Below are 20,000 nucleotides of genomic sequence, written 5' to 3' on the forward strand. Positions count from 1 at the left end.
GGGGGGGTGGGGGGGGGGTGGGGGGGCTGGAGGAACAGGGGGGGACGGGGGGGACTGGAGGGACTGGAGGGACTGGAGGGACTGGGGGGACTGGAGGAACTGGTGGGACCGGAGGAACTCGAAGGGCTGGGTGAACTGGAGGAACTGGGGGGGACTGGAGGGAGTGGAGGGACCGGGGGGAGTGGAGGGACTGGAGGAACTGGGTGGACTGGGGGGACTTGAGGAACTGGAGGGGATGGGTGGACTGGGTGGACTGGGGGGACTGGAGGAACTGGAGGGGATGGGTGGACTGGGTGGACTGGGTGGACTGGGGGGACTGGAGGAACTGGAGGGGATGGGTGGACTGGGTGGACTGGGTGGACTGGGGGGACTGATGCAACTGGAAGGGCTCGGTAGACTGGAGGAACTCTCCAGGTTTTAGTGGGTCTGGTCTTATCTGACCTTGTTTGTTTTGGTCTGAAGGACCTGAATCAAATTTTTACATGAAATCTGTGGAACCACTGTGTAACTTCAGTCTGACAACAATCAAACAAGAACTCATGTGTCCACAACCTCATCATCTTTCTTCTACATATATCCACTATCATACCTCACACTCAGTGGCCACTTTATTAGGAACAGCTCAAGTCGACTATTCTGATGCCTGTAATGTTCAGTCTTTGTTGTTCATTCAGGTCATTGTTTTAGCTTTGAGCCTGTTGTGCTGAACTGCTTTATATCCCGAGATGTTCCTAATATTCTGACCCCTTGTGTGTGTTAATAAGGAATGTTAAGTCCAGATACTGTGTAGCAGCAGTCTACATGAGACTACCAGGACTGTGAATGTCCCATTCACCACCAGTATGAAGGAGGTCCAACCAGGGAGTCTTCCAGCAGTGATTCTCGCCTCTCACAGGAGAGGAAGAAGCCCACTCACCATGTTGTTCACATTTTTGAGGATGGTGGTGAGGCCACTGATGACGAGGGAGAACTTGTACTTGGAGATGTTGATCAGACATTCCTTGTTGTGCTCTGTGCTGACTTTGGTGTGGGTGTTCTGGTGTCCGACTTTAATGGGGAGCTGAAGGAAAAGACAAGAGAAGAGGAGGAGGAGGATGATGATGATGATGATGATGCAGTCAAAACACTGTTCTACATTACAGTCAAATCCATTCATGTTATATAGCACGGTGTTTGACAGCTCTGTCCGTCCCAACATTTAATGTAGGAGGCTGTGATCAACACTGCTCCCAGTGCTCCCAGTGCTCCCAGTGCGTACATTAGAGGGCCAAACCTCTAAACCATGTGTCGGCAAGTAAGTAATAGCCATGACAACGGATCAACTCCATCCACTACAAAAGACCATGAGACCTGGCTGAAAGAGTTAGTGGAACTCACTATTTGTCTCATTTTCATTTTTAATGTCTGTAGTCTGTAAGTGTTCACTGAACAGCTGATCTAGCCACACATGTTTATATACGTATATATATATATATATATATGTATAGGTGTGTGTGTGTATATGTATATATATATATATATATATACATACACGCACATATATATACACACCTATGTGTGGCTAGATCAGCTGTATGGATGGAGTTGATCCGTTGTCATGGCTATTACTTACTTGCCGACACATGGTTTAGAGGTTTGGCCCTCTAATGTACGCACTGGGAGCACTGGGAGCACTGGGAGCAGTGTTGATCACAGCCTCCTACATTAAATGTTGGGTCAGACATTTTGATCTGAATCTGAAATTACAGTGTTTAATAAATGCAGCACAATAAAGTTCATTCAGAAAGTCTTCCTACCCTTCACTGTTTTCATTTTGTTCTGTTAGTTTTATGATAAAATCATTTAAATTGATTTCTCAACAGTTCCTCATGATGACAAAGAGAAAACAGTTTAAAAAGTTTTAAAAATGTATTAAAAAGTAAAAAGTGAAAAATTGACAGAAGTATTCAGACTTTACTGTGCCTCAGGCTGTCTATATCAGGTCATACAGACACACACCTGTCTATATCAGGTCATATTGACACACACCTGTCTATATCATGTCATACAGACACACACTTGTCTATATCAGGTAATATTGGCACACACCTGTCTATATCATGTCATACAGACACACACTTGTCTATATCAGGTAATATTGGCACACACCTGTCTATAGATGTTCATAGACACACACCTGTCTATATATGGTCATACAGACACACCTGTCTATATCAGGTCACATAGACACACACCTGTCTATATATGGTCATACAGACACACACCTGTCACCTGCAGAGCTCAGAGACAGGATTGCTCAGTGGCCTCAATCATTCTGACATGAAGAAGTCTGGAACCAGGACTCATCTAGAACTGGACCTGGACCTGGACTAACTGAGACCTCAGACCCAGACCCTGACGGTCTCTGAGCTCCAGAGAAACTTCCAGAAGAACAACTATCACTGCAGCTCCAATGATCTGGACTTCATCTCAGAGGGTCCAGACGGAGCCTCTCCTCAGGGACAGCTAGAGGACTCTGAGACTGAGAGAAACCAGATTCTGGTCTGATGAGACCAGGACTGAACTGTCTGGTGTCAGGTCTCAGAGTCAGGTCAGGAGAAAACCAGATATCAACTGAACAACAGTGAAGCCTGGTGAAGGCAGCATCAGGCTGTGGGGGGACGGGGAAACTGGTCAGAACTGAGGGAAGACCTGGTCCAGAGCTCAGGACCTCAGACTGGACCGAAGGTTCACACAGCCAAGACAACAGAGAAGAGCCTGAGGGATAACTCTGTGAAGGACTTCTGACCTGGGCCTAGTCCAACATCTGGAGAGACCTGAAAATATCTGTCCACAGCGGTTCACATCAACCAGACAGAGTCTGATAAATTAATCTAAATGATTTTATCAAACGGTGAAAGGTCTAAAAATTTTCTGAATGAACTGTATTTGTATAAATACATACATATATATGCATAAATATGCAGTGCACTGCATCAATATAAGTACTTTTGTCTACTTTGATTCATCAATCAATCAAACAAACAATAATCACAAAGTGACTTCATCAAATGTTTTGTCCCAGATTTGATATACAACCAACTAAACCAAACTGTCACTGAAAACTGAACATAATTAAAAACTGAAGATAATTAGTCACTACATCTAAAAAAAAAAATCAATATCAACTTTTGATTTCACAGAGCTTCCTGTGTCAAAGTCCTGAGCTGGACCCGTTCATCAACCACGACCTCTACATGGACTTTGTCTCTCTTTATAACCCGCACTTCACCTGACCTCACCCAACTGAGGCAGCATTTAATGACACCTGACGGCAGCAGACGTTTGAATCACACTACAGTGATCACACAATAGTAATCAAACTACAATGATCACACTACAGTAATCACACCACAGTAATCACACTACAATGATCAGACTACAATGATCACACTACAATGATCACACTACAATGATCACACTACAATGATCACACTACAATGATCACACAATAGTAATCAAACTACAATGATCACACTACAGTAATCACACTACAGTAATCACAGTAATCAGTCATTAATGGATATGGGATGTAGACTGTATTTTTAGGAACAGAGAAGTCCTCACTCTCTAAACTACTCATTTTAATATACGGCCTATTAGACTAACTGTAAAGCTGAATATACTCTGTTTAGTGGGTTATGACCATTTCAAATATTAACTACTGTTATTACCTCAGTTATTTTACTGGATGCCGTTGACACAGATAAAGTTCTTTAGCATCAGGAACAGATAGTAGCTTGAGAAATTAAAACAAAGAGACAGAACCCTTTAGTTGGAGCTCAGGATCACAGTAAGCCAGAGCTGGGGGAAACACCTAAAGCCACTTTCTCCTGACTGTGGTAATCCAAGCTGAGCCGCTAAACCCTGACCACACTCCACGATCTGTGACAACTAAGACCAGATCCAAAGACCTCTGACTGTATGAAGCCAAATGACTTTTAAATGACAGATTTCCCTTTTCACAACAAAGGCGATTGAGTTAGTTAAAGTAAACTGATCAGGCTGACAGAGCAGAGGCGTGACATCACAGCTTTATTCTACATCAGACCTACTGATAGGCAGGTACAGGTGGGAACCAGGGAATGAAGTGAATGAAAATCACTGGACATGTGAAAGTAACAATAAAGCCTCACTGTTGTTTCACAACCTGACAGTTTATTAACTGTTAATAACTGCTATTAGCTGTTATCAACTGTTATCAACTGTTATTAACTGGTATTAACTGTTATTAACTGTTATTAACTGTTATTAACTAATCTTTCCTCAGTCTGGAGCTTTGTGAACTCAGTATCTAAAGGCAGAGAAAAAAAAAAGCCCCCACCCCTCCTACATAGGACCCCCAGCCTGAAAGAGACACAAAACTATTATTTATATGTGTATGTGTGTGTGTGTGTGTGTGTGTGTGTGTATGTATGTATGTATGTGTGTGTGTGTGTGTGTGTGTGTGTGTGTGTGTGTGTGTGTGTGTGTGTGTGTGTGTGTGTGTGTGTGTGTTTATGTATGTATGTATGTATGTGTGTGTGTGTGTGTGTGTGTGTGTGTGTGTGTGTGTGTGTGTGTGTGTGTGTGTGTGTGTGTGTGTGTGTGTGTGTGTGTGTGTGTGTGTGTATGTATGTATGTATTTTGTGGTCGTTTTGTGTCTCTTTGTGGTGGTCTCGTGTCTCTTTGAGGTCACTTTTTGTCTCTTCACTGATTTTCTATCAAGAAATTCTTACAGCGACTTTAAACGGAGGCTCGGACCCAGGGGCCCAGACCTCCTGACCTCTCGGGGCCCTGAGCCTGCGCCCGGTAGGCCGGTCAGTCCTTCCACGGTGCTAACCCAGTCACATCTTATTTGTTTACATTAGACAGCTAGGCCTGCTAACGTTAGCTCCCTAGCTACCGTGAAGCAGCCGTCAAGCCGCGGACCGGACTGGACAGACGGACGTGTGTTCAGGCTGGACCCCGGACGTGTTGCGTTGCGGTGTGGTCTCCAGCAGCTGACCGGTCCGCTCCGCACACAGCCCGGGACAGATGTGGGATAAATGAGCTAACTGACGGTGGAGACGGCGCTAGCTACAAAGACTCCTCCTCGGTGTTTTACAGCTGGACAAACAGCCCCGACACATTTCAGAGAAGAAACTATTCCCGCAGGGAAAACGCTCCTTAAATCCGTATTTAAAGAGGACCTGGTCGGTGCAGACGTGCCGAGAGCCGGACTGCGAGGCCCTCAGGACTACCACAGCTCGCTACACCCATCCCCTGAATCAGCCCATCTTACCTGCTCATCAAATCTAGTAATCACGGCCTGGACCCACTCCACTGGTTTGTGAGCCGCCATGTCCGGGCGGAGGACACCGCAGCGCTGCGCTGGCTAATCCAAGGTGCGAGGTCGGAGCTGACACGCGTATTTCTGCATGAAAATCTGCCCTGAACCGACGGGAGAGGACCACAGGGGCGAATATTTTTCCCTTTCTGTAGGATTCACCATGCCACCGCCATGACACACCACCGGAAGTCTTCTTCACAGAAACTGGTGGGAGGTGTACGAGACCAGGGTGAAGCTGGCTGCAGAGACACACACGACTTCCTGGTACGATCTACAAATTAATCACTGACCAAATCGCCAAATGACTGCATCGAGACACGTGGAGGTTAAACCTGCATCTGTTTAATGAATCCCTCTGTTTCTGTTGAACAGGTGTGCTCCTGATTTTCTAGCTGCTTGTGTAGTTTATAGCACTCTGCTCTACCTGTCCACGTGTTTAACCAATGGAGTGGGCGTTAACACACCTGGACTCAGAGTGAAAACCACACACCATGTAGTGATCAGGTGTTCTGCTCAAACACCTTCAACACATCTGTTCTTGTGACTTTATTTTCGTTTTATTTTGAAGGAGGATTTTCTGTACTTCCGCTACTAATGTAGACAACTCCGGGAGATTGTCTGCTCGTTTAGAGCGCATGCGTCAAATAGGGTCAGGCTTATCATAGTGTTTTTCAGTCCTGAGAATGATGTTTATTGTTTTCATGAATAAGTCAGAATCCTTCTAAAAGCTGATGCAGCCACACCTGTACACACCTGTACAGGACGCTCTCCACCAATCACAGAGTAGATGTGTTTAAAGGTCTCTGAAGACGAGGAAAAACAGATCACTGTAAAACTTATTTTAATACATTTCACACTATGTTTCAGCTGAATAAGGTAAAGACCACAATCAGTTAATAAAGTACAGCAGACAAACTGACCTGCTGTAATAATAATAATAATTTTAATAATAATAATAATAATAATAATCATACCAGATTATTATAAGGACAACAATGACATCAATACTATTGATAATAATAACAACCCAATTTATGATTGATTAAAAAGGAAAATAATAGAAAATAATAAATGACTGTTATAAGTGTACAGAACAATATGGTGATTAATAAATAGTATGATGATTGACTAATAATATGGTGATTGATGAATAATATAGTGATTGATAAATAATATGGTGGTTGATCAATAATATGGTGGTTTTAATGATGGTTCCCTGGATCAGTTCAGAGACAGAAACGAGAGAAGCAGCAGTGTGTTATTGGATTCAGCGATAAGACTTGTTTGTTGGGGTTTAGTCTGTTAGACTTAGGTAGGGTTTAGGGTTTAGGGTCCGGTGTGTTTATCGCTGCATGTATGTGTGAACGTAGCTGCTTTATAAAGGGTTTGGTGACATTCAGGAGAACCCTGAGTTTAATTTGCAGGTTTACATGGAGATAAACAGAACTGTGTTTAACATAAACTCTCAAGGTTCAAAAGCGAATGGACACTTGGCCACTAAATGTTAGTGGGGTTAGTTTGTGTATAAAAGAGCTCACAGATGAGAGCTGTCAGTTGTATTATTGAAGTTCCTGTGTGTGCTTGGTTGGTTTTTCTAGACAGAACCAACTGGATCCCACATGATTGTAATGAGCTGAAGCAACACCGACACCAGTTTTCATCAGAACCAGAGTGAAGCTCAGTGAAGTCAGACACCACCTGATCACTGTTTAATGACCAACATGCACACTGTGTGTCCTGAGGTTCACTTCCTGCGGAAGAAACAGAAGAATGTGCAGAAACCAAGACTTTTAAAGCACAAAATAAATTATTTAAAAAATCATTTATTGAAGTGAAATAACAGTTTGTTAAGGCACGTCATTAGGTCTGACCAGGTGTCATGAATGCTCAGAGGTATGATTATCAATAACTTAATGGAAACATTCACATTAAAGATGAAGAACTTCAGGTGTGTTTGAACACTGCACTGAAGAGAACACTTTGACATTCAATACTTTAGTGCTGCATTGAGCTGAGGGAGAAACTATCACATCATTCATACAAGTACTACAGGTGAGTCAAGTCCAGAGTCTGGGACCAGGCTCATGTTGCATTGACCCAGTCTCAACAGAAGAACTGGTTTAGACTTTAACACCTCTGGTCACACTTGGCAAGCTGTGCACGAATCCTTTGGTAAACCTGGCATTGCATCATTGTGTAAGACATCAACACGAATCCACCTGCTGCTGTAGATGAGCAGGACGTCTTTTTTTGTCTGAAGGCACCAAGGAGCAACTGCCCCGCTGGACATCTGTCTGCAGCTGGACATCTGTCTGCAGCTGGACATCTGTCTGCAGCTGGACTTAAAGCAAACACATACTTTGGAAGAGGCTCTCATTAAGACAGATGGTAGGCCCGTCACTGGCCTACCAGTCACTACAGATGGGTGGCTGTCACAGGGTGGGGTATCCTTTGGGTATAGCCACTGTCAGTTTGAACCCAGTCACTCTGGGAGTTCATGTCTCTGCATTAGAACTGTAACGTCTACTCGATGTCACCGGGTCTGGTGGCCACGTAGACGAAGACCACGATGAGTAGCACCACCACAGCCAGGGTGGGCAGGACGACAGTGGCCACCTGCTGTCGAGCTTCCTGCATGGCCTGCTTCCGCTCCTTCTTGTCCTTGGACGTCTCTTTCTTGGGTTTGCCCTTGAGCTGCCTCATGATGGAACCTGACAGACACAAACACAACACAATAAGTCAGCTGTTCGACATGATGGAGACAGCTGAGCTGCACCACCTGCTCCTCTCTGACCTCTGAGTGTTTCAGGTCAGAGTCACCAAACCCCTGATGAAGGTCACCTTTTTAATTAATGCTCCCACACTGTGATTCAGTCAGAGAAATGACACCAGGAGTGAAGGGTCAGAGTGGAGCTTCAGGTTCAGACACAGATGGAGCAGACTCCTCTGAATCTGGGTTTGAACAGAGACCTTTTCAGATGACCTCTCTGGCCTTTAACAATAAAACCTAATATTGGCTGTAAGCCAGTGTAGTGAGTTATGTATACATTTAATATATAAATACAGTCAAAGGTTTGGACACACCTTAAGTGAATGGGAAAGTTTGTCCAAACTTTTGACTGGTGCTGTTTATATATGTATTAATATAAATATGGTCAGATCTTCATCCAAGTGAGAACTACACACAAACACCATCATATGTTTTTGACTGAAAAAACATATGAAGAGTCCTTGAGCTCTGAGCTCCTTGACAACATGGAGCCCCCATCCTGCTGGACTCTGTATCTAACAGTCAGACAGGTCTGGATCAGGAATCCCAGACTGGACACACCTTCCTTGGCTGTATGAATCATTTTCATTGGTCAGCATGTATAAGAGTGTGTCAGGGGCCAATCAGCAGCAATGACTCTTCATTGATATAATGTCTGGTTTAGTTTGACTGCAGAGAGTTGGATGGAGATATTATGTGACTCAATTCATATGCATGTGTAACTTAATGTGTCAGACTAGATGGTAACATGTTGCTCAGCAGACAGAGCCTTCTGAATAGTAACTGACATGTAACAGATCATTAACACTTTATTTCTTAGTTAATAACCGTGGAGTCTGTCCACTCTATTCTCTCACATTAATCATATCTGATGTTGTATTGAGGCCTTGAAGTTTTATGGGACTAAATTTGTATTGTTGTTATATTGTTGTTAATTATTTGGTGTTTCTGTGAACCACTACACAGAGAGTAAACATGGACAGCCCTCCAGTGCAGTATGAAGTGTTTGAGCTGATATACCAGAGAAATTAAAACAACCACCACAGAAACACACACTAACAAAGAATGAAATGCATCTACTGTGTGAGGGAACAGACACCAGGACCAGGACGAGGACGAGGACCAGTCTGGATCACTCTGCAGGATTACTGTAAATACACTGACACGGTATTTGACCCGTAACCTGAACTCCACACTGCTGACATGTCAAACTCCTGTGGTCTGGTAAACATAGAGTCTCATACAGTGAACTCCGTCCGACTCTGCAAACAGACTGCCGGAGACTGAGCATACGGAGAGCCGCTGTGGAGGCCGGTCGGTCCGGAGCCTCATGGCTGAAAGCTGTAAGGAAGTTGGAGAACAGGACGCTCCTGTATCCGGTGGCTCGTTGTGAGAGTCAGCACGCACTAACTTTGAGAAAGGTGAGCTCCGGCAGAGGAACCTCGTGCTGCCGGTTCACTGGGTCGGAAAGAAGCGGACAGTTACCTCACCGCTGCCCGCAGAGTGCTGACAAGTTTCGGCCGTCGCTCCGCTGTTCTGCCGGAGACGTCCGCTCTGGTCCAGGGTTAGACCCGCCGCTCCGCACGGAGCTCGACGTGGCAGTATGTCGAGGAGCTGCTGGAAAACTACTGTCACTGACACTTCCGGCCGCACCCTCCAAAATAAAATGATAAATGAAGGCCGTCTGTGCAGCCCATAATACTACTACTACTACTACTACTACTACTACTACTACTACTACTACTAATAATAATAATAATAATAATAATAATAATGATAATAATGATAATAATAATAATAATAATAAAACAACTTTCTCCTCAGGGCACTATAGCAACAAATTAAAATGAAAAACTGTAAAAAGAAGAGTTGAACAGGTATCACTTTCTGATAAAGTATCATTAATAAAGCGTTCATGAGTACTCATGGTGCTGGGCACAGGCCCCCAGGGGCCCAAGAGGCCCCCCACAAAGAAACTCAAAACGAGCTTGATGAGATGCAGAGACTTCCAGTGCACCTCCAACACAGCATCAGCAAAGAAAAGCAGCTCCCTGACATCAAGATAAGAAAAGCCGTGTATAATCAATAGCTTAAAAAGTGTGCAACACTGTAACAAAGTTATTAGAAAGTTCATTGATTATAACTGGAGGAAAACAAAGGAGGAAGACAGTGAGCCGGCTTAGCTAATAATAGAGCTAACTGAACTAGAGCATCTGCTACTGACTGATGTGTCAATAAGGATGTTATCGAGGTCAAAGCAAGGGACATAAACATATATGCAAAAATATAGGCATAAAAGTATTAGTTTAAAAAAACTATAACTGTCCACATGGTAGCGCTATCACAAAGATCGATGACCATATGAAGAATTTCATCATGGGCCAGTCATCTAACAAGTTCCCTTTCTGTAGCCTTTACAATTTTGCAGATATTAGTGATCACTTTTCATTAATAAAAAACCTCCTTTATAATAAGCAACATCAACAAAATGTATAAAGCTGACACTGTCTCGTCTGGCTGACACTGTATTCACAGTATTCACAGTCCCAGTCTCTACACCTGAGTGAAGTTCGGAAATTAGATGAGACATTCAAGAGTGACAGCAGGTTGAGTGGCTATGACCACGCGCAAAGGTTTGTCACATGACATCTCAAATCAAACATGTGGTCTGTTCTGGGTGGTCTAAACATGACATGTACTAAGCTTGGTGATGCTTGTGTAAAATATATCAGAGAGGGAGTAAAAAGTATGTCTCACAAAAAATTCAAAATGGTGGGAAAATTTTTAGGACACAAATGGGCGTGGTCTATATCAGTCTCTCCAGCATCATCCACTGAATCTAAAGACAGGGTTTCTTCTACACCTCACAGTTACCAAGATATGAGCCAAGACATTGTGCAATATTTGTAAGCTGATATGTCACCACTTGTTGGTGCTATCACTTTCATCACTGGGAAGGTGAAGCACTGAAGAATGAGGAAGCTGTTCAGCTCTTCAGCTGTTTTCGAGACATCATCATGTTTCATCATGTTTTGCTCATTTCCCATAGACAACCATAAAAAACAATATAAAATCGATTATTACAGATAAAGTAATAAAGTAAAAGCACACACCTAAACATGCTTAAAAATTATATAATAAAAATAGTGTGAATCACATAACCAGCAGAAGAGCCAGCTGAGATAATGAGAGAACCATCTAGTGGTGAGGCTGAAGATTACAACTGAGTTTCATCCGCAGCTGGTTAGTTTTCTGTCTTTTCACCGCGGTTTGACTTGTTAATGGCAATACATCAGATATAAACTGATCAGGTTGTTTATTCAACAGCAATACTTAATCAATAGGCTACTATTAACATTGCTAATAATAATCTATACGTGATTAATAAAAACTGTCACAACTGCAGGAAAACAAACTTGAGTTTTACAGGACACGTTCAGGATCTGAGGGTCCTCCTCATGTTGTCCCACCCCGTGGTGGGCTGCAGGTCCCCGGTAACATGATGCTGTCTTCTTGCGGTCTCTGTGTCCTCTGGACCTGTTTTCCTCAGTTATTGAACTGTTCGGTTGGTTTCGGTCTGTTTTCACCGGATGTATCCCCGGTTGTCATTGGCTATTCAGGAGCAGGTGGCCCCGCCCTCACGCGTCACTGGCTGCCGGCAGTGACAATCAGGGATATTACCGTGACGTCACTGCGGTGCGGCAGATGATTGGTTGTCCGTCGCGCATAATCTCATCACCGACTTCCTCTGGTTTTGTTCACCATGTTGGATCCGCTGCTAGTCTCAGCCGCCGTGTGACCGACAGTTTGATCATGTCAGCGGCAACGGAGCGACGTCGGCCCGACGTGTAGCGGCTCCACCGGGCGGCTTCCTGTTGTTCTCCTGACAGCGGGGCTCATCGACGGAGGCTCGGCTGTTCTGATGCAGACACACGGACTCCTCTCAGCTAGCTCCGGGCTGTCAGGTCCATCTCCGCGGTCTCCTCTGTAGCTCCTGTCAGCTCCTGGCAGCGGGAGCTGATCCCGCATTAAAAGGATTTAACTTTGTTCCCGCGTTGTTTTTTATCCTCCGTGGGTCGTTGACTTGAGGAGACGGGGACAGTCCAACGCGGCAAACACGGCGCTGTCGATGGGGGAAGTAAGTTGTTTTCCAGCCGTGAGCGAGGATTTCTCTGGTCCTGTTCCGAGTCCCGAGTCCTGCTCTGAGGCTTCGTGTCTGTCACAGTGATGGGGGTCTGGGTCCTGGAGCACGGCTCGGTGGATCGGTGTAATAATATGTGAGTGGCGTGGACAGCCGAGGCCTGGGCCTGCCTGCCTGCCTGCTGTACTGTGGCCTGGGCTGGGATACAGCTCCTCTGCACCGGATCAGCAGTGTTAATTACGGCCGGAGATTAGCCCCGCTGACGGAGGGCGGTCTGGAGGAGGATTCACTTCGGAGGAATAGATGAGATTTCCCGGCTGCGGGAGGAGGACGGCTCTGGACCGGGGCGTGTGGCGAACTTGGACACTTTTAAGAGATGAAGCTCCGCTGCCTCCCATGTGACAGGCTTTAGATCACACTACTATCAGGAGGGAGGGGGCACCTCCATCATGAGGGACATCTAGGACCACCACTTTTATCTACTGAGGGGGGGCCGAGTCTTTCTGAGTTGTGTTGTTGGCGCAGGTTTCAGAGCTACATGTTCGTGCTCTCCGTCATTAGCCCCGGGCCCCCGCAGCCTGATGGAGAACCGGCCACTAAATTAATGTAGAGCCAGAGGGTCATTATGATGAAGCGGCTCTGCACGGCTCCTCCGGCCGCAGAGTGAAGCAGCTGCTGCTGATCATTCAGACCTCACATCACTTTTCTGTTTCTCCAAGTTTGATGAGTCCCGTGTTGCAGCCGTGTAGCCTTTAGCATCACTTCTGACAGGACGCTTCGCGGCAGTGGATGGCTCTTTGCGGCACAGCGGCTACAAATGTTACAAAAATGATGGCTGCTTATAACGGTGGCTCCTCGGCAGTGGCTGCCCATCACCCGCACCACCACCACCAGCTCCAGCACCTCCCGCCTCCCCACATGCACCACCACCACCACGCTGGCCAGCATCACTTGCAGCACCCGGGCTCCGCTGCCGCCGTGCACACGGTCCAGCAACACACGTCCACAGCTGCCGCTGCGGCGGTGATGCTCAACCCCGGCCAGCAGCAGCCCTACTTCCCCTCCCCTGCCCCCGGACAAGCCCCCGGGCCGGCGGCGGCCGTGGCTCCCGCCCAGGTTCAAGCCGCCGCTGCCGCTGCTGTCAAAGCCCACCACCACCACCACCACCAGCAGCAGCAGCAGCAGCAGCAGCAGCAGCACCAGCAGCATCAGCAGCAACACACACACCACCTACAACAGCAGCTGGACATAGAGCCTGACAGGCCCATCGGCTACGGAGCGTTCGGGGTGGTCTGGTAAGTGCACTCGCCAGGACCAGGGTCCACACAGGCGATAACCGGCCCGCCTTTACAGGTGTTCCAGCTGTTGTCAGTTAAATGGTGTTTCAGTTAGTAACTACACCAACTGATGTAATTTAGACAGACTGACAACAGTGAAGCTCTGTGATGAATGAACCGTGACTTTCTACTGTGGTGATGCAGCTCTGTTCAAACAGACACAGGTCAGAGGTCAGAGGTCATTCTGATGTGTTAATGAGTTATTACAACAGATCTCTACTCCCACAGAAACACCAGGGGTCAACCTGCATACAGAGATTAAACTGTTACCAGGGAGAAAACACATTTCAGAAGAAAAATAAATAAACAAATAAATAAAACAATAATAAATAAAATGAAATAATGTAATAATAAAATCAAGACCGGTAATCAGCTTCACCTCCTCTTTACACTGGGACACTGACTCCTGAAGAGGAGGCTCTCTGGCCTCGTCCTGCTCCTGAGAACGATCAGCTGTGATGTAAACATGATGTGTGGTAAATGGCGGGAAACATTCTGTGGTGACATCACTGGAGTCACTCAGTTTGGTTTGATAGCAGAAAGTCAGTGTTATCTGAAACTGAGCACATGGCATTTAAAGATGTGGCATTGACCAGGCAGGGAGGGTCTATTGACAGATCTTACCAAGTTACATTATGGGATGTGGAGGATTCTCTGTGTTTGGAGCTCGACCCGTACGTTAGACCAAAGGTCAAACTGTCTCAGCCTCTGTCTGTCCAGAATAATGTTCTGACCTTGTGTTCAGCTCACACCTCACATGGTTTATTAATGTTCACTATGAAACATAACCACTGCAGTCTGTGCTACACACACACACACACACACACACACACACACACACACACACAGAGTGACGTGACTGTTCACAAGTGCAACACAGACTCTTCATGAGTGTGTGAGCAGCAGCAGCAGCTGGTCAGTTCAGGAGAAGCTGCAGCGACAGACCTGTCTCCCTCTGCTAACTGCTAACTGCGTTTACTGCTAACTGAGTTAACTGCTAACTGAGTGAACTGCTAACTGCGTTTACTGCTAACTGAGTTAACTGCTAACTGAGTGAACTGCTAACTGAGTGAACTGCTAACTGAGTTAACTGCTAACTGAGTGAACTGCTAACTGAGTGAACTGTTAACTGAGTGAACTGCTAACTGAGTAAACTGCTAACTGAGTGAACTGCTAACTGCGTTAACTGCTAACTGCGTTAACTGCTAACTGAGTTAACTGCTAACTGAGTGAACTGCTAACTGAGTAAACTGCTAACTGAGTGAACTGCTAACTGAGTAAACTGCTAACTGAGTAAACTGCTAACTGAGTGAACTGCTAACTGAGTGAACTGCTAACTGCGTTAACTGCTAACTGCGTTAACTGCTAACTGCGTTTACTGCTAACTGAGTGAACTGCTAACTGAGTGAACTGTTAACTGAGTAAACTGCTAACTGCGTTAACTGCTAACTGCGTTAACTGCTAACTGCGTTTACTGCTAACTGCATTTACTGCTAACTGAGTGAACTGCTAACTGAGTAAACTGCTAACTGAGTGAACTGCTAACTGAGTGAACTGCTAACTGCGTTAACTGCTAACTGCGTTAACTGCTAACTGCGTTAACTGCTAACTGCGTTTACTGCTAACTGCATTTACTGCTAACTGAGTGAACTGCTAACTGAGTAAACTGCTAACTGAGTAAACTGCTAACTGAGTGAACTGCTAACTGCGTTAACTGCTAACTGCATTAACTGCTAACTGAGTGAACTGCTAACTGAGTGAACTGCTAACTGAGTGAACTGCTAACTGAGTGAACTGCTAACTGAGTGAACTGCTAACTGAGTGAACTGCTAACTGAGTGAACTGCTAACTGAGTGAACTGCTAACTGAGCTGTTAACAAAGTATAAAAGAGCCAGTGAAGACTGTTTGTGGTTTAATAGCCTCGTGCTGGGCAGATGACAGGTGTGTTTAGTGTTTGTGTTCTTGTGCAAAGTTAGTGTGTTCACCTGGTTCCATGTTTACATCCCTGCTGATCAGAGTCGGAGCTGATGAATACATATGTCTGCTATTACTCATGTGACCTGGGAGTGAATGATGGTTGTACCTTTCACACTCAAGACAAAAGCCAGATAAAAAGTGTAAAAACACCGAACACAGACACCAGTGGATAAGGTTATTTTTGTAGTCTGAATGTGACTGTCTGAGAGGAGATGTAAAACTACACTGAGATGGTTTTTGGTTCTTAAAACCACAAATATATCTTCTTATGGATCAACACTTCAAGTAAAACACAAGAGAAGAAGAAAACATGGAGCTTTAAGGTAAAAACTGAATTTTAGAATTGAACCCTCTAACTATCCACGTGACTGTTCCACAGCACTGTGGTCCCGGTTCCTGTTGAGACTACAGGCTTTCTGCTGGTGTTGGTGAAACCCGGGTCTTAGTCCTCTGCCATCTGTCTCCTCACTGATCCTATTTGAAAAGGTTCACTGAAGGTTGCACTGACAGCGCTGCAGTGTTACACCTGCTCCGCTCCTCACGAGGCGTCACCTCTGCCTCCTGTGACTAATCACTAAGAAAGGTGCTCAGCAGCAACACGCGGAAGGATCATCATCTTCATCATCATCATCATCTTCGTCACACTAACAGCCAGTTTTGACCATCCAGCTTGTACAGAACATATTTAAACCTGACTGAGTTGAGGTAGTTTTTTACAGCTTGTTGTAAACTGACATCTGTGGAACTGGTTTTATAGAGATGGATCAGAAAGGGTGGGGGTGGGGTGGGGTGGGGGTGGGGTCCTCTGATTTCATGGTGTCTGAGTGTCTGACTCAGTCAGTAATTACTGTAGCTGCTGGACACACTAACTACAGGTGACACCTTCAGAGTGTCATGTGGTCTCTGTGGTCTCCTCCAGGTCGGTGACCGACCCCAGAGACGGGAAACGAGTTGCCCTCAAAAAGATGCCCAATGTCTTCCAGAACCTGGTGTCTTGTAAGAGGGTGTTCAGGGAGCTGAAGATGCTGTGTTTCTTCAAACATGAAAATGTAAGTACACATCAGTGCAGCACACACATGGACCTCCCAGCACCTGGTCTGAGGGGGTCTGGATCCTGAGCCAGGTGTGAAGGACCACTCAAGGAGTTCAACGGTCATGTGACTCTGCAAGTTTTCCCACAGACAGTGGATATATTCTTACAGTGTGAGTTAGTTAGTCAAGTCTACTGACAGGTAGACTATAGGTGTGCGTGTCTGTCTCTGTCACATGACCCTCTGATGTGTCATGGTGGTCCCTTTAGAGTGTCCCAAACCACTTCCCCTCACATCCAGACTAACTGTTTGACCACCGTCCCTTTACTTTGTAATTAGCTACAGAGAGAGAGGTCAGAGGTCAGATCAGTAAATGCAACACCTGACATATATTCATTTAAGTAGTTTTTCTCCTTCACTGGATCTTTGTGGTAAAACAGTCTGAGGACTTTAATGTGTTTATTAGAATCAGAAAACAAACATGACCCCGATAAAGTCAGACCTTTTTCTCCCTACATCTGTTACCTGGACTCACCGGGATCTGTACCAGGACTGATGTCTGCTTTAATATTCTCACACAGCACCTGTTTCAGTCACTGTCTCTGACTCTGGTTCAATGAAGCAGTCCTCTTAATGGTTCCTCTGTGAGGAGAGATGGACCAAGTTCACCACCACAAAATTTCAGGTCTCGGGCTGAGTGACAGTAACTATGGTAACAGCATGAGAAGATTCTCAGTTCAGTCATCAGCTCAACGACAGTTCAAAATAAATAAATTGATCCTGAATTCATCTTCTATCTCCGGGATGATGAGACACACCACGGTTTAGCTCCGCCTTCCTCATTTGCATACTGAGATCGGCTCACAGAGGGGGCGTGAAACACTTACTGATACCAGGTGTAAACACAGTTTATAAGGTGTCCAGGTGCAGATGAAACCTCTGACCACAGCTTCCTGTCTCCTCAGGTTCTCTCTGCTCTGGACATCCTGCAGCCTCCTCACATCGACTACTTCGAGGAGATGTATCCTTCACCTGCTCTGATGTGTGTTCAGTCGTTTTCTACCTGTGGACAGACGGTGTGTGTTCTCTCTGTGCTGCTTCATCAACAACAGGAAGTAACTGGATCTTTAATGGTCACAGCTTCTCACAGAAAGTAAACACAACACAGCAGCTTTCATCTGGGTGCCAAAGACTCACTCACTCACTCACTGTACAACAGTGTGTTGAACACAGAGGACTGTGGTCTGACAGATGAATAAATAAACACGAACAAACACTAATGAAATGAGACAACCTTCAGCTCGTCTCATCTTGTGACTTCTCTTTATCTCTATCAGACAGGTTTGATTGGTCTCCACAGAGTGTGAATGAATTTCATTGGTTGTGTTTATAGACAGAAGCTCTACATTTGAAACCTCTCAGACCTTCAGTCCTGAGTGTGTTGTTCTCAAACTACCGGCACCACAGGAAGAGAGAACATGTTTGACTTCATGTCGTCTGTCCTCAGAGCAGATCACTGATCAGGGTCACTGAAACAGGTGTGTGCAGGTGCTGTAAGACCAACAGGAAGCTATTTTTAGTTTGTCAGAAACATGGAGGAGATTTGCCTGTAACATTGTTCATGTTCACACACACACACACACACACACACACACACACACACACACACACACACACACCCTTCTTGAGGATGTTATTATGTCTGTTGTCCACTGAGAGGAAACATCCACTCAGGAATCATAAAGATTCTCCTCCTAACTGCAGAATCATCACTTTGTAAAGGTTTCTTCTTCTGTGGTAAATATCGAGGTCCTGCCTCGTCTGGTCTGGTCCTCTCATGGACCTAAATGTGGATGAAATCTGTATCTGAAAGCTGCAGCTGCTAAGTTTGACTCATTTTTCACAGACCACCGAAGGTCCTGATTTAAATCTATGAAGTTAATCAGCTTAAGTTATTGATCTGATATAAACTGATCAGTTAGGGAGAAGAGATGTTGGGTTGTTGGGACACAGACATCCTGTTGTCCAGTGTTGTCACAGAGTGGAGCATCTTTAATCTCATGAACATCTTTGAGTCCAGACACACAAACAGCCTGGTGTATCTCCTTGTCGTTTGTCTCCTTGTTGTTTGTCTCCTTGTTGTTTGTGTCTTTGTGGTGTATCTCCTTGTTGTTTGTCTCTTTGTGGTGTATCTCCTTGTCGTTTGTCTCCTTGTCGTTTGTCTCCTTGTTGTTTGTGTCTTTGTTGTTTGTCTCCTTGTTGTTTGTCTCCTTGTTGTTTGTCTCCTTGTTGTTTGTCTCTTTGTTGTTTGTCTCCTTGTTGTTTGTCTCCTTGTTGTTTGTCTCCTTGTTGTTTGTCTCTTTGTTGTTTGTCTCCTTGTTGTTTGTCTCCTTGTTGTTTGTCTCCTTGTTGTTTGTCTCTTTGTTGTTTGTCTCCTTGTTGTTTGTCTTCTTGTTGTTTGTCTCCTTGTTGTTTGTCTCTTTGTTGTTTGTCTCCTTGTTGTTTGTCTCCTTGTTGTTTGTCTCCTTGTTGTTTCTCTCCTTGTTGTTTGTCTCTTTGTTGTTTGTCTCCTTGTTGTTTGTCTCCTTGTTGTTTGTCTCTTTGTTGTTTGTCTCCTTGTTGTTTGTCTCCTTGTTGTTTGTCTCCTTGTTGTTTGTCTCTTTGTTGTTTGTCTCCTTGTTGTTTGTCTCTTTGTTGTTTGTCTCTTTGTGGTGAATGTAGTGAACCTGTGAACAGTTGGTCACAGGCCGATGATCAGAACATATTTATCAGCAGCTGGTTTCAGGTGCTCTTCCCTTTACAGCTGAGGCTTCCTGCTGACTCAGGACTCTGTGGTCACGGGAGCCCTGTGAAGTATTGTCTTCTAATGAGTTTATTGTGCTGGCTTCATTATTCACAGAGAGTGAAGCAGCCTGGTGTCCTGCTGTGCAGAGTTTTGTATTGTGCAGGGATCCAGGTTAATTCATGTGTCTGCAGATGAAGGCTTCGGTTTATAGACTGACAGCCAACAACAAACTATCATGAGATATGACTAAAAACTTGTCTTAATTAAATTCAGCCTTAGTTTGTGCCTGATGAAGCAGAGTTTAGAGTTTACAGTCTTTGTTGTTACTGAATGAGTCTCCAGATCTCTGTGATCCTGAATCCACACACAACAACCTATGCTGGTCCTCTGTTCATACGATCAGTTCTGTTTACCTGAATGATGTGATTTCATTTCAGTTCATTTGTCTAAGTGAAGCAGCAGGACCTGATCTGTGGGTTCAAAGAAGGAAAGGAATGACCTGTTTCCTGTTGTCGTGGAGCTCCAGGTTCTTTTCCAGACCTGTTTAAAGAAAGAAATGAAAACTGGTGACTGTAGCTGGTTTTCAGTTGGTCCTGTTGTTTGGATCA

The 20,000-nt window shown here is 45.0% G+C and overlaps 3 protein-coding genes across 7 annotated transcripts in view; 1 reads left to right on the forward strand and 2 right to left on the reverse strand.

Moving 5' to 3' along the window:
* nf1 (neurofibromin 1) overlaps positions 1-7,093 on the reverse strand; it is a 74,399-nt gene extending 67,306 nt beyond the window's left edge. Inside the window, exons 1-2 of the mRNA XM_022763478.1 lie at positions 5,303-7,093; positions 917-1,060 (exon numbers count right to left, since the gene is read on the reverse strand). Coding sequence (XP_022619199.1) covers positions 917-1,060; positions 5,303-5,362 — 204 coding nt within the window. The 5' untranslated portion in view covers positions 5,363-7,093. The remainder of the gene's footprint in view (positions 1-916; positions 1,061-5,302) is intronic.
* A 64-nt stretch (positions 7,094-7,157) lies between these two features.
* Positions 7,158-11,690, reverse strand: smco4 (single-pass membrane protein with coiled-coil domains 4). 4 transcript variants are annotated; one of them, XM_022763476.1, is made up of 3 exons: positions 11,537-11,690; positions 9,611-9,734; positions 7,158-8,061 (listed from the first exon to the last, which is right to left on the reverse strand). In XM_022763476.1, exon 3 carries the CDS (start codon positions 8,051-8,053, stop codon positions 7,874-7,876), a length of 180 nt encoding a protein of 59 aa, XP_022619197.1. In that variant the 5' UTR covers positions 8,054-8,061; positions 9,611-9,734; positions 11,537-11,690; the 3' UTR covers positions 7,158-7,873. The 4 variants fall into 4 exon arrangements, with proteins under 4 accessions (XP_022619197.1, XP_022619195.1, XP_022619196.1 ...); XM_022763474.1 differs by lacking the exon at positions 9,611-9,734 and having other exon boundaries at positions 11,548-11,628; XM_022763475.1 differs by lacking the exon at positions 9,611-9,734 and having other exon boundaries at positions 11,537-11,615.
* The window catches only part of nlk (nemo like kinase), an 18,558-nt gene continuing 10,200 nt past the window's right edge, over positions 11,643-20,000 (forward strand). Inside the window, exons 1-3 of one of the 2 annotated variants that reach the window (XM_022763470.1) lie at positions 11,643-13,556; positions 16,496-16,625; positions 17,573-17,628. In XM_022763470.1, coding sequence (XP_022619191.1) covers positions 13,051-13,556; positions 16,496-16,625; positions 17,573-17,628 — 692 coding nt within the window. In that variant the 5' untranslated portion in view covers positions 11,643-13,050. Of the gene's footprint in view, positions 13,557-16,495; positions 16,626-17,556; positions 17,629-20,000 lie in introns of both variants that reach the window. The other variant, XM_022763471.1, reaches the window with a different exon arrangement.

Source organism: Seriola dumerili, unplaced genomic scaffold, assembly GCF_002260705.1.
Source record: "Seriola dumerili isolate Sdu_G_001 unplaced genomic scaffold, Sdu_1.0 BDQW01000477.1, whole genome shotgun sequence".
In the NCBI taxonomy this organism is placed as follows: Eukaryota; Metazoa; Chordata; class Actinopteri; order Carangiformes; family Carangidae; genus Seriola; species Seriola dumerili.

Excerpts from the sequence above, each read along its gene's own strand:
- smco4 (XM_022763476.1), bottom strand. The coding sequence starts at position 8,053 with ATGAGGCAGCTCAAGGGCAAACCCAAGAAAGAGACGTCCAAGGACAAG.